The sequence below is a fragment of the Anopheles marshallii genome, chromosome 3 (assembly GCF_943734725.1).
Source record: "Anopheles marshallii chromosome 3, idAnoMarsDA_429_01, whole genome shotgun sequence".
Classification (NCBI taxonomy): Eukaryota; Metazoa; Arthropoda; class Insecta; order Diptera; family Culicidae; genus Anopheles; species Anopheles marshallii.
The window spans coordinates 38,332,613-38,349,695 of NC_071327.1; the positions used below are offsets into that span (position 1 = coordinate 38,332,613).

At 40.7% G+C, this 17,083-nt stretch overlaps 1 protein-coding gene across 1 annotated transcript in view; it reads right to left on the reverse strand.

Moving 5' to 3' along the window:
- Positions 1–2,439: 2,439 nt before the first annotated feature.
- The window catches only part of LOC128711277 (serine-rich adhesin for platelets-like), a 30,035-nt gene continuing 15,391 nt past the window's right edge, over positions 2,440–17,083 (reverse strand). The window contains exons 6-12 of the mRNA XM_053806144.1: positions 16,225–16,321; positions 15,982–16,109; positions 14,561–14,703; positions 14,036–14,158; positions 4,682–4,784; positions 3,877–4,091; positions 2,440–2,763 (exon numbers count right to left, since the gene is read on the reverse strand). Coding sequence (XP_053662119.1) covers positions 2,440–2,763; positions 3,877–4,091; positions 4,682–4,784; positions 14,036–14,158; positions 14,561–14,703; positions 15,982–16,109; positions 16,225–16,321 — 1,133 coding nt within the window. The remainder of the gene's footprint in view (positions 2,764–3,876; positions 4,092–4,681; positions 4,785–14,035; positions 14,159–14,560; positions 14,704–15,981; positions 16,110–16,224; positions 16,322–17,083) is intronic.

Genomic DNA, 17,083 nt, shown 5'->3' on the forward strand with positions numbered 1-17,083 from the left:
TGTAATTGTGTAACCCTCCAAGTCCAATGAAAGTTATAATAATTGCATACACAACTTAAATGCAAACGCAATAAGGTTCTACTGCGCTACTAGTTGCATCTCTATATAAATATGATTCTGAACCAGCCTCAGCGTACCGCCCCATTGTTACAGTGGGTAGCCCTCTATTTCTATGTTGGATCAGTGTATTTTTTGTTTAGCTTGTACGCTTGGAAGAGTTCAGTTGTATGGTTTTGTTTGGTAATAAAGTTGGAAATTTGTAAGTAATTTTATCATTCTCTTGATGTATGTTATTAGTTCGTTTTTTCACTCATTGTCAAGTAACTGGTATTTTAGCTAAGATTTTGGTAGCTTGAGAAAAAGTCGTATTTATGTTTTTTTTTTTGGTTGTATTAAGATATCAATGAATTTTGCTTAGTTTTTGTTTTTGCTTCTTGCCTATGCTTTCTCGTTTTTTCGAAATTATTACATGCCGGGTAAAGTTTCTCCCGCTGTGTGCGCATTTTTTCATCACACCCCAACCACCTCGCATATTACGCTCTTGCGCTAAATTAACTTTCTTACCCTAATATATGCATCAAATGTTGCTACTTCGTTCAATGAGATTCAAAATATATTGGCACATTTTGTCCACCACACCACACCACAGGACCGCACATCTCACGGTACACGGACACATCGACGATGAACGTGTAAAATAACATTTAGGTTTCGATTAAACACAAACATTGCCAGACGAACGAACGAATGTTCCATTACGTACCGTTCCAACATCGCTTCTAAAACTCGCGTCTTCTTATCATTTGCAAACAAAATTCGAGTTTCCCGTTCGGTAACTCATTTTTGCACTCTACCTGATGCTAGATGCGTTTGTGTTCAGTTGCTGTCCGTTAGGTGGAAGGGTATGGACAGCGTTCCCAGAACGATCGTTCAGCTAACCTTCCCTTTGACTTGTATTACGCGCCCTTAAATGCAATGAAATCACTACTTTTTTGAGTCACACTTTTAAAGAAGCATCTAGTTTCGGGCTTCAGTCGCTTGTGACTTTTATTTTCACAAACTGTTATCCTCTTTACCAATCTGCCGTTCTGTGCATTGATAGAAAAGAGGAAAATCTTGAGCTCTAGTTGTACTGAAAGATCCATTGCTAACGGAGGTGCGTGCACCGCAGGCTTCTTCGCTTGATGGAATTCTTCTCCAAACGTCCGATACGGTCCCCAATCCTTAACGTAAAATACTAACTGGACCGAAAGGATAGCAAATCCCGGATGGCCTTTGGAGACCCAATGAAAGTTATTGGTTCGATGGCAAACGAGATTTTCTTCGAGGAAACGACAGACAAGTGCTTGGCGAAATGTAGTTGTTTTATTTTAGCCAAGTTTCGTCAAGATCATGTAATCGACAAAGTGACTTTTGAGAACACCGCCTGGCGGAGAAATTTCCTCGACTTATTCAACTTCAATTTATGTGCGGATGGTTATCGGAATTTATCTCGCCAAAAGCACAGCATCCGTCCTATTGCCTGTGCTTGCAATTTTTATTCTTATTTAAGCAATGGTTTGCGATAAGGATCTTTAATTTCCGATCCTTTTGTAGTGCTTATTTAAACGATGCAACGGGATAATACATTAAAGTTGCATCGTTCGCTTCCTCTCTTAACAGATGGAAGTGAAAAAGGGGGTAGAAGCGCAGACGAACCCATTCATGGCTTTTCGTACACTTCCGAAGGAAGTACCAGCTTTAAAGGAGAAAATTAGCAACGACCATCATTGAATAAACACCAGCAATACAGTAGGGGGAATGGTAACACACAAGTGCCGTTTAAACAATGGAATCTTTGCACTTACATATTAACGCTCGGGTAGCTATCGTAACACTAGTTCACATACGTTACATGTCTCGTTGAAAAGGCTTCCTAACATGCGGGCGGGGACCTTTGGAGGGAGTTTCATCATTGATTTAATTAATTTTTAATGTTGTTTGTTTGCAACAAACGTACGAGCGACTCGCATCTTATTTTGTCCAAAGCGCCCATTTTTTAGTGACGCTCACGCTACACAAACGGAAACATTGTCATATCATATTGTACTTTGAAAAATGCAGAACAAGAAACGGAATAAATAAGGTATCAATTACTTCCCCGTTCAACTTGCTGTTCCATACTTACACAACTTCAATTGGCCTTTATGGTGGTGCGGGGTGCGAAAGAGATGGTATGAGCAGGATCAAAGAGAATGCTTTTCCAATTCGTTACTGTCGCTCACCAATCATCGTTTTTTTCCATCTGCAGCAGCAGCGGTTGCACCAACACCCGCACCATGTCATAAACCTCTCACCATTACTCGCGTGTACAGTTAGCTCGCGAATTCACAACACCCTCATCGTCCTTCCCGTTGGGGCAGTAGTTTTCCACCCACATCCCAGCATCGCTCCTCATCATTACTGTATCAACGGAGCGTTCTGCGAATCACCGAAGTCCACCGTGTAGTACATATCGTTCTCCAAATTCATCGGCAATGGTTTGTTGATTATCCGTTCCGGCTGGAGCCCGGCGTACGAGTTGGGCAGCTGGTGTGCGTAATTGTAGTTCGGGTTCGTGTGGCTCTGGTGGTGGTGCGGTTGCTGCTGATGGCCTTTGCCACTGAGCCAGTGGCGATTGGTGCTGGCAGGCTTCGCACGACGGCCGAAAATGGGTATCAGCTGACGGTGCTTGGTGGCGAAGTGTCGGTAGCTCTGGTGCACCTTGCAGTGACATGCGGTTACCTGGTGGAAATGCAAAGGAAAACGTGTGAAGCTGATTATGTTTCATGTTTGATGGTAAGAGCGGGAGCATTAACCGAATAATATCAACAGTCATTTTATTCAATTTGTAAATTTTTAAAGTGTAAAGTGTACCGTCATTTTTAAAACGTGTTGCTGCCATAAATAATGAACATTTAATGTAATAAATCAAAGAACCCCCAAAAACCCTAAATTCACGGTGACGAGTGTTGCAATAGTACAAATCTACACGATTTGTTTTTTTTGTTTCATTGAAACTAACAACAAATTTAATGTCAAACAACTGAACATAACATAATGATGGTAAATTATGAAACATTTTCTTGCTACTTTTTGACAAATGAACAACTTTTTTAAAGACCTACTGAATTTCCTAAATTTTAAGTACAATTTTCTAGAGTGAATAAAATTTAAACCTCTATTTAAATTAAATACACCATTCATAATTTCGAATAATATAAAATTTAAAAGTATATAATACTTTACTTCTTAAAAAAAGCCATTTTTCTATGTGATGTTTAATATTGTAACTCGTTAACATTGTGGTCACACTTCGCCTACATCAAAACCATCATTTTTGATGGATCGACATTTAAACCTTGTGAAAAAAAACGTCCAACGTACAGCACATACCCAACTCAATATCAACGCACTTTGTTACAAACCACCATAATTTTCATTTCCCTCGAGAGAGCACGAAATGGAATGGGACGAGGGTAAAAGATTTTTTTTATTCTCTCGCTTGTTGCACGTTAGTGGGTGGCTGCTTGTAGCAAAGTTATTGACTTTTATCAGCAATCGATAGCACGATAACTAATGAGCGACGGTGCCCGCGCGCTCATGTTTGCGGTCCGCGTTCCAATGAGAAATAAATTGCTCTTTTGCCACCACCTTTGCGTCTGGTAGAAAATGGCAAAAATGCGATTGATGGAACGTGTCCGGGGGCGTTACGAGCTGCCAACATTTCCTCGTACGAAATGGGAATGGAGAATGATAACAAAGAAAGCAAACGCACACATAAAACACATTTTCTAACAAAACAAAAAAAAACAAAATAAAACCCGTGAGAGACCAAACCCGTCGCTTCGTACTTACCACGATGGCCACTATCAAAATGGCGGTAGCCAGCGTCCCAGCCGCAATGTACGCATTGTGTAGCTCGATGGCACTGTTGTGCTTGCCGGTATGTGCTACAACACCGTCGTCCCCGTACATCGTGCTGCCGCTAATGGCACGCAGCCCGTTCTGATTGGCCAGCGTGTCGGACAGCATCTCGCTGGAGCTTACCATTGTATCGATGACGAAGTTTTCTGTGCGGAGGTTAAAGCGAACGTAATGATATCATAACACCCGTGAGATTAGGAAAGTTTTCTGCCCCTGCAAACGCGGCAAGTATGTGCCGAATGTCAAGATCCCCAAGAATTGCTACAGCTTTTGGGAAGGATTTGCAGCGGGAAAAAATCGACTCGAGAACTGAACGGGTCACTCCCAGAGCGCTCCGGATGCGAAGCGGCAAGTGTTTAATTTCGCTCGGTGAAAGTTTCTTGAAAAATGGTTAACTTGCTTTTGGGGCGTAATCCACCAGGATACCACTCCAATTTGTTCGGTTCCTGAGAGAATTCACCTTCGATCCGGTGTGAGAATGAATTCTGCTCGTGAAAATCAATACACTATGGATCATTCGAGCATCCGTGTGCGGGTGTAGGTGAAAGTTTTTTTGTTGCTTCTTAAAAGATTATAAAATGCAAATACTGTAAAAAAATTTCTCTTCGCTACCTAATAGTATTCTAGTTATCTTCATTAAAATGTAAGCACTCCTCTCTGAACTGTTCAATTCTCGATCGATTGGCATCCTTTTTAAAATGATAATTTGAATCTACCGTGGTGAGCTGACTCTTACCTTCACACATTTTGCCGGTAAATCCTGGACGACAGGCACAGTAGAATGATTCTTCCGTTGTCCAGCAGGTGCCACCATTGGCACAAGGGTTCACGTTGCACAGCTGTTGTGGATGGAGCGAGTGAAATTGTATGAGAAAGGTTTGCAGTCAAATACGTGTGGGTGTTTCTGTATCTCCATGTAGACGGTTCAGCGGAATGATGGTGGCTTCCAATCTGGTCCCTTATTTAATGGCCTGACAAAGGGTTTCGATCATCTGGTTTGCATTTTCTATGACCCTTCAAAAGTGTATCCTGTATCCTTCCCCATTGTACCGTTGATTGTCGGAAAAACCTGGGCAAAATTGTCGGATCCACTCAAACTGGATACATGTAGAACTCGATGGACGGCAGGAAAAGATGGAATCGATAGATATCGTTCTCAAGGGTTTTGCTTCGTTGATTCCGGTTTCTGTTACATCCCTACCGTATGGTATGGAGGTCGTCTGTCTGCATTTAACGCACCACTTGGTGCGTAGAGAATGACCATCATTAACTCGGGTGTGTTTTTAATCTGTTTGTGTCACATGTCTCCAAGTATACTCGAGTGTGCTATGTACTGCTTGCAAAAAGATAACCCAGCATTAAGATATTATCATAAATTTATAACATGGAATGTATTGCGAACATGTGAACTTCCTAAACAAGTTCTGGTGAGGACATTATATGACATAATCATTAAATTCCCAAACATGTAAGCATTCCGCTTGTAATATGTCATGCAATTTGAAGAATCTTGTTCTGTCTTGCCATTAGAAGACATTCATCATAATGAGTAAGAGATTCTGTGAGTTAATTGAACATTAAACATTTTGATGCACTATTGGCCGTATTTATATTTCACCCAAATCCGTGATTAATAGTTTGGACGCTTGTGATTCGTATTTGTAAACAGCGTAAGTTGTGTTATGATATACAATATTTAGACAAATGAATTAACCATGCGTGTCATATTTATCTAAACTCCTTCAACCATTTTTTTTCGGTTAACCCTAATGGATTGATTCTTTGTCTATCGAAGAATTTGCACAGCTTACTTCACCGCGATGTGCAGAATACATGCGGCAAATTGAAATCCAATCCTGTGAATACCCCAGGAATTCCGACGGTTTTATCTCAGAAAAAAGAAGCGAACATCAAATATGTACCGGTACTGAGAAACTGCAGCCAAACTGAACACTACTGGGAAAAGCAGCTAAACCGAAAGAGCTTGTATAATTTATATGTAAATGACCGCAATATGTACTATGGTGCTATAACGCCACATGTTATATGTGTTTCTAACTGGTTATGAGTATGTGGCCCCCCGGTTCGGAATTGTTTCTCTTATCGGGACCCTTTCGAAAAAGATGTGCTGATCCCTGTTAAGATGGTTAAGAAAACTCAGAAGCTCCAAAGAAGTCATGCTTGAGAGTAATTAAAATAAAAACTCTCTAACATATTATAGCGTTAACATTCAAACCTATATATGTATTCAAAAATATATCAGACTTATCAACATTGTTTAAAAATGCATATAAAACTATGTTTTTAAAATTACTAATTACACAACAAAATGATGACAAACTGACAAAATATGGCAGTTAAAGTTGAAAATTCGTTTTTCTTATTAATAAGTTGCCATTATATTATACACCACCAAGCGTAATCAATTTATAAATCATACCTTACGTTCATGTACTAGAAAATTAGGTGAATTAGTTACTAGTAAAAATTGTGAGTCAATCGGTTCGGATCAATCGAATCTCTAAGAATAGTTTTGCACTTTGAACTTATGAATTTTTATATGGCTGCACCTTAACTCGTGGGGCTTCCAATTTGTTATTTGCCAGTCATTTGAAATTAGCATTAGAAACTTGAAATCTCAAACCGCGAGAGAATGCAATAAAACATGTTTGGGTTGTATCATAAATGCTGACTTAAGGTAAGTAGGATTAAACTGAATGGCGTCGTGTACGTATATCTATTTCTTATTGCTAGAAACATTTCCATTATAAAAATGGAATGCCCAAATAAATGCAGGAAATACAAGCTATCAACTTAAGATGCAGACGGAAAATGCATTAAGCAAGGGTCATGGAAATAAGCAGACCGAAAAGGGACGAACAAACATGGATAAAAAATAGCTAAACCTCCAAAACTGAAACACCAGGTCAAGATCATGCTATCTCAACTCAACATTATTGTACCCAAAATTAGTATATCAGAACGAAAATTGTTATGAATAAAATACTGGTACTCAAGAGGGTATCTTGAAGATTTGGTATCTGGTGTTTAAACTGCAACCTCGCTTCTTTTCATTGTAGGAGACAATGGCCAAGGTAAGGGTTTGATGACTCCAACGAATAACTAAATATCAAGTTGATGATCAGTTAGTGTGCAGTTATAATATTCGGAACTAGTAGGATTCTTTAGTTCCAGATTCAACTCCAATGGGAACAAAAAGAAGTAAAATAGGAGGAATATTACAATTGTCTATAATCCAATAAATAAAAACAGATGTCTTTATTGAAAATATTCTGTTTCATTGTTTAATTTAAAGTTATTTTTAACCTGGTCCCGATCTCCAGCAAAGCCAGTCACGAATTTTTATGCCTCGTTTCATTGACTTTAAGCTCACAAAAACCAACATAATGAAATGTTGACACACTTTGTTGTTACAGCAAAGTAAAAAAGTACATATCGCCATCGTGTTGTAGCTGCGCAATAAAAACGAAAGCCTTTAAAACCCATGTCCTAAAAATAAGAACAAAACAAACCCCCGGATTTGATTTGTGTGCACAGCATGGTAAGGCCAACTTTAAGCTCCCACTGTGTTACCGACAGCAACAAACGGGGCAAAAAATCACGCAAACCCGATTGAAAAATCATCAAACTTGAACGAGGCGGAACGGTAATGGCGAATCCTGGATGCCTGGTGAGAAAGGCTTACAAGAAAGAATGGGTGAGATATTAATTGGTTCGACACCGATGGCAAACAATGTGTCAAACCAACTGAAAAAGCTGATTTACATTCATGTGAGTTTCAACGGTGATATACTGGAGAAAGCAGCAATCGGTTCATGTTTTTCATAAGCGGTTGCACTTTTTTGGCTTTTCGTGTATTTGCTTTTTTGTTGTATCTGCTTTTTGAATGATCGGGTTTCACTTTGATCCAAACCGGAGTGTGTAACGCAATATTAATATGTGTTTTCTCTGCTCATTGGACGGGTTTGCGAGAATTTGAAAATGAAATGTAGCACATAATCGATGTAACGGGCCATAGAGCATAAATACAAAGTATTCTACTTCCATAGATTAGTTAACCTGGCAATGCCATTTGCCGGAGATTACATTCACTGCACGAAACGCGTTCGGTGCAATAAATCATTCGATGATGTAGATGGTTTTATCAAATGTTGATTTGTATCACGTATCACGAAGATGAAAAACGTATGTGCCGCATTGTAATGAATGGTTCAAAGAAACTAATCAAACAAATCGAAAGGAACTTTTATGTTAGCGTATGCTGTGTCATTTCTAACTCACCCTATACTGCAATATGTTGTGCAAAATATTCAACGCAAATAAGCTATTGATCGAACCGGAAACATCATGAATCCCTACTCCAACAATTAGTGGTGGTCTTTTACATAAACGATTGAGCAAGTTGCGTTAGGCTATTTATGTGTTTATGCACAACGCACCATTTGTTTTGATTAGCATCCCGGTCGGTTGAAAGGAAAATCAAATTAGTAGCGTAATCTTATAATTTGCTTCAATAAAGTACAACACATTGATCCTTTCGAAACTTACTCATCCATACAGTGAAAATAGCACACAAACCCACCACAACCCGTAAAGCGAACAGACTGGAAGCATTCGCGAAAAAGAGAAAACGATCAACCCCTGTCAGACGCAATCTAAATTCCTTCCAAGATGTTTTCATTCCTACGTCGTTATACGAAGCGATGGTGAGAGAAAGAAAAAGTGATTGCCCAGATGGAGAAAAATTTCATTCCATTTGTTTTCTGTTTATGTTATTCATTTTCCCCTTTCCGACTTGCTTGATGTGCGGTGTGTCAGAACGAAAAAGAGGACCAGAAAAAAGAGTAGCTTACAAACAAGTAGATAGCAGTAGGAAAGCAGAGAAAAAAAACGTATTGAACATCTCGTAATTTCTATTCGTTTTTATTTGTTAGTTCCAGTTTCCAGTTCGTAGCAAGCCGCAAGCGACAAGCGGTTGAGAGGGCAAAGAAACGGAATTTCACCATCCGGAAGGCCACAACAGCACATCGCATCGACAAGTTTATCGAATCGAAGAAAATACGACGTCAAGCCACAGTACCTGACAGGCGTCGCACCCCAAAAAAAGGCGGATGATACGGATGACGATGTCGAAATGGATGACGATGATGACGCTCGTGAGCAAAGTGACAGCTCGGGAAGGGTTTTGGCATTGGCAATCGACAGTGGAATGTTATGCGGTTCGGACCACCGGAGAGATACAAGCGTCCAGAAACGGTGAAAGAACGGCTAGACTAAAGCTTTTGCGATGCATACAAATATGAAAGTTATATCTGATTTATTCGATGCCGAAGTATGTTGGCAGCGGCAAACTGTGAGTTGTTTATCGTACGAGAAGTAGGGCTCGGAAATGTCGTACATGCTCGAATGCGAGGGATGCGAACGGAAACGACACAGCATGGGACACTACCATTTTTGCAAGCGCAAAATCAATACAGATTAAATCTCCCCTGGGAGTGCTGAAGCGAAGAAAAATATCGCATTCACATCAGCAGAGTTGGCCAAAGTGGTAAACAGTGCTATGTTGCTGGCCGTTTCTGTATGCAAGAATTTGTATTGCACCGATCCCCAAGCGTACGACGAACGTAGCAACCAAATCCCTTGACAAGGGTATATTACATTTTTATTTTACTCCCGGCATTCGCCATGGCAGTATCACAGTAGACATTCTAGTGGCCATCGAACCGATTTGATGGAGATGAAACAAGATTCCACAGTTTCGACATGCAAATGATGCCGTATAAAAATCGCACGTATGGCCGAACACGAGCTACATCTCACCTGGAGATCAAGAGCGTTAGAAGGTGTGCTGGAATGTTGAAGAGATTCTCGGTGATGCTGAAATAGACTCACTCGTAGTAAACTGTTTCCTGCAGATTTATCCGATGTGTGTGTTATTGGAATGGTCGGGGTAAAAGTCTTGCTTTTATATAATACATTTATTCCAAAGAAATGTCGTCTACTCTCATTTTCTAGAATTTGAAGCAAATTCAACGAGTCGTTATAAATTGAATTGTGCAACAATTTATGGTAAGCGATAGTTTTATAAACCCTAACTATACTATTAGGTCTGCATTGATGTTTGGTGACGATGATGTATTGATGTATTAATGTGATATATTTGGTAATAGCGCCGATTCCACACGACAGGACAAAATCTCAAACGCTCGCTCTTGTAATTCCAGTGTTGTCAATTCTGTATTATGAGGCGCAGTTCGGTGGTTGATAGGTAGCGGCACCGATTTTCACACGACAGGACCAGGATGGCCAGGACAGTACAGGATGAAAAACCCCATCTGAACCAAGCCTCTGTAGCTAAGACTGACTATCCGTTCTAACCTGGTAGTTCTAACGAAAAAAACCAAAGGTTCCCATATTCTTTCATATTCCAGTAATACGAGAAGATGGCAAAATAGCTTGATTCTTGAATCGTTTTAAAAAATCAGAGAATATGTCCGCCATGGAATTCAAAACATTCGAACATCACTTCAAATGAAATTATCATGTTCTTTCATTGATAATTGTTCAAACCCCGGTAAAATGAAGCAACGGACATTAAATAGTTGCGCATCTGATACACAACACGCTTCACTGATAAATAAATACAATGAATATATATTTTAGCTACGGCCGATAAAATCTCAGGTGAATCTGCGCTTGCACCGCACATTAAATATATCGTGAGGAAACCCGTTTTTCCATCTTTCTGTAAAGTTCATATGAAAGATATATTTTATGTAGTACGCGCAAAGAATTTCAACTCGTATACCGCAGCTACACAGGGAAACATGCGACTGAGGCGAGTATGTAGGAACATTCATTAAATATTTACACTACTGCTTTGCACGTTTCATTTTCAATCTTGGCTTGAATCTTACAGCACAAAGAAAGATCCTTTCTCATGTTACTAAATGTCATTCAATGCCCACATGCGTCTAATCGTGTATTCACAGATTATTTAATCAACATACTGTGACGGATATGTGCCATAAAGCTCGGTTTATACAGTTTCTAATTTCCTTGCATGTTCTACTAGTGTGAGAAGGCGAGAGTGCGTGAAAGATGAGCACTGTGGTACCATTCAGTAGCTGTATTAACTTTTAAATTAACACCATCATAAATTATTTGTCGTTCATCGTTTTACGACAAAAACACATTCCTTTCATTCGAACGATTGAAATTCTAGCCGTGTCGCCTAATCCGGTCCTACCGTCTCGAAAGGGCACAATTTTGAAGTGGGTTTTCTAAGGAAAAGGTTGATTTTCCGCCTGTTTCTCTGGGGTTATCAAAAAGCAATAGAGAACCACAGAGAAGGAACGTAGAGTTGCTGTTTTTTTTTGCTTCTTTCGATCAAAATGATCCTGAAAGAAAGGAAAACATTCACAACCTCAAAGTCCAACCTTTCACAAACGAAGCGGTTCAAGAAAGCACAGGATCTAGAGAGGAAAAAAGTTGCGTATTCTCAAAGAAGAGATGAATTGAAACACACGACAAACGGGAAAGCTTCTGGTCGTTCGGAAGAAAGGTTTTAACAGCTCCTGGCTGGAGGTGCTCCGGTACGGGAGGAGGTGTTGGTGGAACGGGAAACGGAGCGGAACATGCTTCCACAGAAGAATAACAGGCCTCGGAAAATCTTTTTTTTTATGTGTGGTGGTGGTTTACGGCACAAAGAGAACAATATATCTCACGGATAGGCGAAATATTTTCTCCCATTTAGGACCGAAAGTTGAGTCGCCGGGGCGCTACCCGGGTGGGCTGGCTGGTAGAGCTAAATGGATGCTGAAAATGGATGGCTGGTAAGTTTCGTTGCCGCGACCGGATCGGAACGTAAAGGTGACGGATGAGAAAGTCCAAACAATCGAACCAAACCGACAGGACAGAACCAACCAACTACAACAACACAAAGCGCGTTCTATCGCAAAAACAGCGCCCGAAGGTGGTCAGCATCAGAAACGAGCGCAAGCGTAAAAACAAGGCAGTGCGAGCAGGAAGAAAGCCAGTCAAATAACGAAAATAAGTGATTCCCATTTCCAGGTCCCTGGGTAAGCTGATTTATGTTTTAATCCTTTTTTCCGTTTCTATGCCCCTACAACCGTGTACTGGGTTTGCTAGAAGCTTCCGGGAAATGAAAATGCCATCGATGGGTTCAGAGCAGCAATAGTGAGGACACAGAAAAAAGGCGAAAAAGAATAACCGAGAGCGATGGAAAGGGATGAGAAAAAAAGGGACCCGATGAAAATGGCCACAGCGGTTGACTGCCGCACGGATAAGTCATCTGCACTCATTCAATGATTTGATTTGTAGCACGGTCGGTTGACGGCTTGGGAACGCCTGGACGGTTCACGGATTGAACCTTTGATTCTCGTCCATTCCATTCAAACCAGGAGCTCGAGCGAACGTTGCACTAGTGTTTTACATCGCTGGCCGTTTTCGACTGAATCAATAGATGCTTTGCGGTTACACCTGCAAACCAGAACGGTCCATGAAAAGAGATTCTGAGCACAGATGCAGCCCATTTTTCCAACCATCTGCTCTGCCATACAACGTTTACAAACAAACTCAACGAAAAGTTGCCCCAGCTTTGCGGGCACATATTAATGCACGGATACGCTCGATGCAACGGATTAAATTAACAACAAAGTCATTTAAGTTTAAATGGAGGCGCCCAGCCGTTCATCCTTTAAAGCTCGGCTGCCCGCGGAACTACGCGCCGTTGAAGCCATGAATTTTAATTAGTTTTCAGCTGATTTCGTATGAAGATATAGGATCATAATTATGCTACCCACTACTTCTACCGAGAAACTGCGGAACCCATCATCCCCTCTTCCATCCTCCCGCAATCCAGGCTTTCGAACTGAAGAATGTTGCATCAAGAAATGGAGTGATGCAATCGGCACCGTACCATGAACCATGGATGCAAAAGTTTGCGGGAAAAAAAATGATGCAGCATGGCGCCACCAGTACGATGTAAACGAAGCCAACCGGGGGCGGTGCACTGTTCCGATCCCGTAATAGCGGATAACACGCCACATAAATCAAACTAAATGACAAGATAATAGAGTGTAGAAGGAAATTTGATGAAAGAGACGAACATAGATGAAACCGGAACATACGAACATAACTGGTCCACTATTTGGCTAATGTATAGTTGAGTAGAGTTTTCTGCAAAACTTCTCAAACTTGCTCCAAAAGTTTGCTCCACGCTACGACGTTTTCCGGAAATCTTGCTTTGCAGCGGGATATCCCAAGATGCATTAACAAATGAAATACTTTGCAGCTTGGAAAAGTTGTTGCATCACATGGGTAACTTTAAGGGTTGAAATTTGCATTGAAATCAACTCTCGTTGCAAAAGTTGACGATAAAGGCAGTTGTAGATATGAATATCAGTAAGCCAAGCGTACAGCATCACTTTTATCCAGCTGATATCACATGTTTATCCGAAGCATTACATCCAGTATAATTATAGTACATTTTTGTAGAACTTAGATTATAATAGATGTCAATATGAGTTAAAGGATAAACCCATGGGAAAGTTAGCAAATTTTTGAAAATATTCTTTGAAGGGAAGATGCACAGTCAAAATGGACGAAAGGATAAAAATGTACATTTTGAATTATCAATGTCTCGCCGTCTGTTAACCGATAACAATAACGAACTCCGACTCTTCCAGTCCAATATTTGAAGTAGTTTAACTTCAATAAAAATTGAAAATTTTCTGGAACTCTAAATGTATTTCACGTTTAAATAGCCCTGCGGCGAAGGTCAGAATGAGTAATTTGCCATTCGCGCTTAGTTTTATATTTTTCACCAATGTAAGTTGTCTTCTGCACACCAACGAAACATGTGTGTGTTTGTGTTATTAAAGAACTGTAACAGCTTCACTAATTCGTTGTAAAATAAGATTATTCTATTGGATATTCTAAATCGCCCTAACCTAACCTGACAAATTATCCTATATGAAAAGCTGCAAATGTGTTGGGATAGTTCGCTGAACCGTAGTACTAGCTCGTAATATTTTTATTCACATACCGTTCGTGGAACCTGATTGCAATCCGGACCGTTGCGACCGCCGGGACATTCGCAGGTGAAGTCATCGCCATGGTCGATGCACCGATGGCCATCCGGGCAGGGATCGTTGGCACAAAAATCAACCTGCAAATAATGAGAACATCATTAGTGTTGTAAATCAAACGTGAACGGCCTTACAAAGCATCGGAAAGACATTTCTGTCGAGAACCTTACAAGCATTCGTTGCTTTCGCATTGCCCTTGGCGCAGCGACGAACAATTAAAATCTTCTGCACAATTAATTCTGGACGTCATCGGTTCGTTGGTATAATTTAAAATAAGTTTCCCAGTACAGTGCAATGTATTTCCACTATTTCTCTGCACTGGAAATCGTGCAACACATGGCAACCCATAGCGGTGCACACGGTAAATGATTGCTGCTCATTTTCATCGCTGGCAGATCGGTGCAACTCAACATTGCGTTAGTTGTGTTACGGCATGGACTGGGTAGACGGTTAGATTTGTACAGAATGCTAGTCAAGCTTACCTTGATATGACATCGTTTGCCCGTGTAGCCTCGGGTGCATTTGCATGAAAATCCACCGATATTATCGATGCATTGGCCGCCATTGATGCAAGGATTGGACTCACATTCGTTGTACTCAAAGTTACACAGCTCTCCGGAGAATCCTGCCGAGGTGGAAGAAATCGAAAACGTCAGAAAGGAAGGTAAGCCGTACACACGGTACAAGCTAAGATTGAAATGGCTCATAACGTTAATGTGCGATAGCAATGAATAATTGGTACGGCTCCGGGGCTCAAGTGTAGACGGATTTCTTTGATTGGGTATAAGAACTTAAGTGTTCTTGGATCGCTAGGTTTCCATTAATGTGAAGTTGTTGATAATGCATAGTCACTCGAGGTTCGTTCCGAAACGATGTAGACATTATTAAAAATTGGATATTGGCATTATTATTAGAAAATTTTCTATTCAAAATTCATTAACGACCATCTGGTTGTCTAACATATTGTCTTTAAGTTCATGGTACATTTGATTTTCAAAATTTAAAAGCTGCTTTAGGACTTAGGATTTTCTTACACACATTACGTCTAATCTTGTGCAATGACATGTTTGTCTAATCGAGTATAACGTCAATGCAGTTGAATCTTTTCAATTTGCAATGTATATTTGCTTCAATTACCGTTCGTGTATGATTGAAGCATGTGTAGTTTTGAATTTATTTTACGTATGCAGATCGATTTTCTTATCACGAGCTAGAAATTAAATTTCACATACTTATTCGTGTGCAGCGTGCAAAGATTTACTTCTACGACACCACAAGATGAGACTCAAAATGCTTTTCGAACCGTGCTGTACCGTACCAGATTTCTCGGAGATTGCAGCGCATGGATCTTATATTGCGAAACGGCGCAGAACCATAATTTCACGTCAATAACATCAATTTATTTTCCATCACAAGTAAATTGAATTATTTTCCCCACAGACTTCCATTTCTGTGGGTAGTCGCGGACAACTATCGGGTGCCGACGTATTTGTGAGTATATACGGTGGCACTATCACCGCCCTTGCGGCACTTCACTCCGGTACGAGTGTTGAGAACGTTGACTTTCCATTTTGTCGGTCCCTTGTGGGCTTTGCCTATGGCGAGTTGGGAAAAAACTATGTTTTTATAATGCCATGCAACGACGCCGTATGCTCGTGTATCTTTTTTAACCATTATTTTATCCATCGAACGTTAGAGTTGTTTCTTCGTTGGGCCTTCTATTTTCGGTAGCCAATCTATTATATACTCTACGATAAAATGGATGATGCTGTGTTACGGCTCCTTGTCCGCGGAACATTGAAATGATGTTCGGGTCGGATCGGATGGGTGAAAAACACCCACAAATTCCCAAACAACCACATTGTTGGAAAGTGTTACGTTACACGCGGATAAACTTACATACCTGGTTGACAGAAGCAACGGAATCCATCCTCCTGATCGACACAGATACCATGTACACAGGGTGATGATTCGCATTCGTTCAAGTTGTGCTGGCACAGTGGCCCTGTATAGCCGGAAGTACAATCACACCTAAAGACGGGACATGAGCGAACGAACAGCTGATTAGTGTGGTGCACGTTCCTGGTATGACGTTATGCTAATTAGGTTGAAGGCCCCCGTTGATGTATTTGCATGGCATACTAACCTGAAATGTGTCGAATTCCCAACACAGGTACCACCGTTCAGGCATTGCGAAGGATTGCATGGATCCGACTCGAATTGACAGTTTTTGCCAGTGTAGCCTGTGGGAGAAACGTCGGAAAAGTTGAAAAGAGGCCATCGTAACACGATTTAAAAACCACAGCCAAAAAAGTTTGGACATGCAAAATAACTTTGACAAAAAACTGGTAAAGGAAAAAAAGGGATGTAGCAAGAGAGAAAGAGAGAAAGAGAGAGATAGGACTTTCCATTCCATTTGTATGGTCTGACCTACTGACTCCTGGAGTCACCTTAACAGGCTGCAAATGTAAATACACACATCAAAATTGGACCGTTCGAATACATCCATCAACCGGTGCACGTTGAGAAATGTGTCTGCAGCCGTATGACAAACGAGAAGGACCGTAGCAAACGGAATATAGTATCACTCGTCGTAAAATATTCAAATGGGATCCACATAAAACCGAAACAATTCCAACAGCCGCAAAACCCCGAACAGTCAAAGCAGTTCGGGAGAAAAGAGGTCCCGGGTTCAATATTTTATCGATACGCGCTGTTCAGGTCAGGTTGACTCTTTCGATTCGGTGATGTATCGTCGTCAGAATTCGGGAAAGGGCAACAACAGCAAACAAAAAATGGACGAAAACATTTCTACCCATTTCACCGCTGGCTGCTATACCGTTCTTCCGGTACACCAATCGAAAGCGAAGGTGAGTGGGAGAGTCCGCCGGGCGCTCGAAGCAAAGCAAACGCAAATGCAAATAAAACGCGCAGCGATATAAATTTTTATGCGATCCTGATTTTCGTCTCGTTTCTCGTGGCACAAAGCGGAAATAAAAAACAGC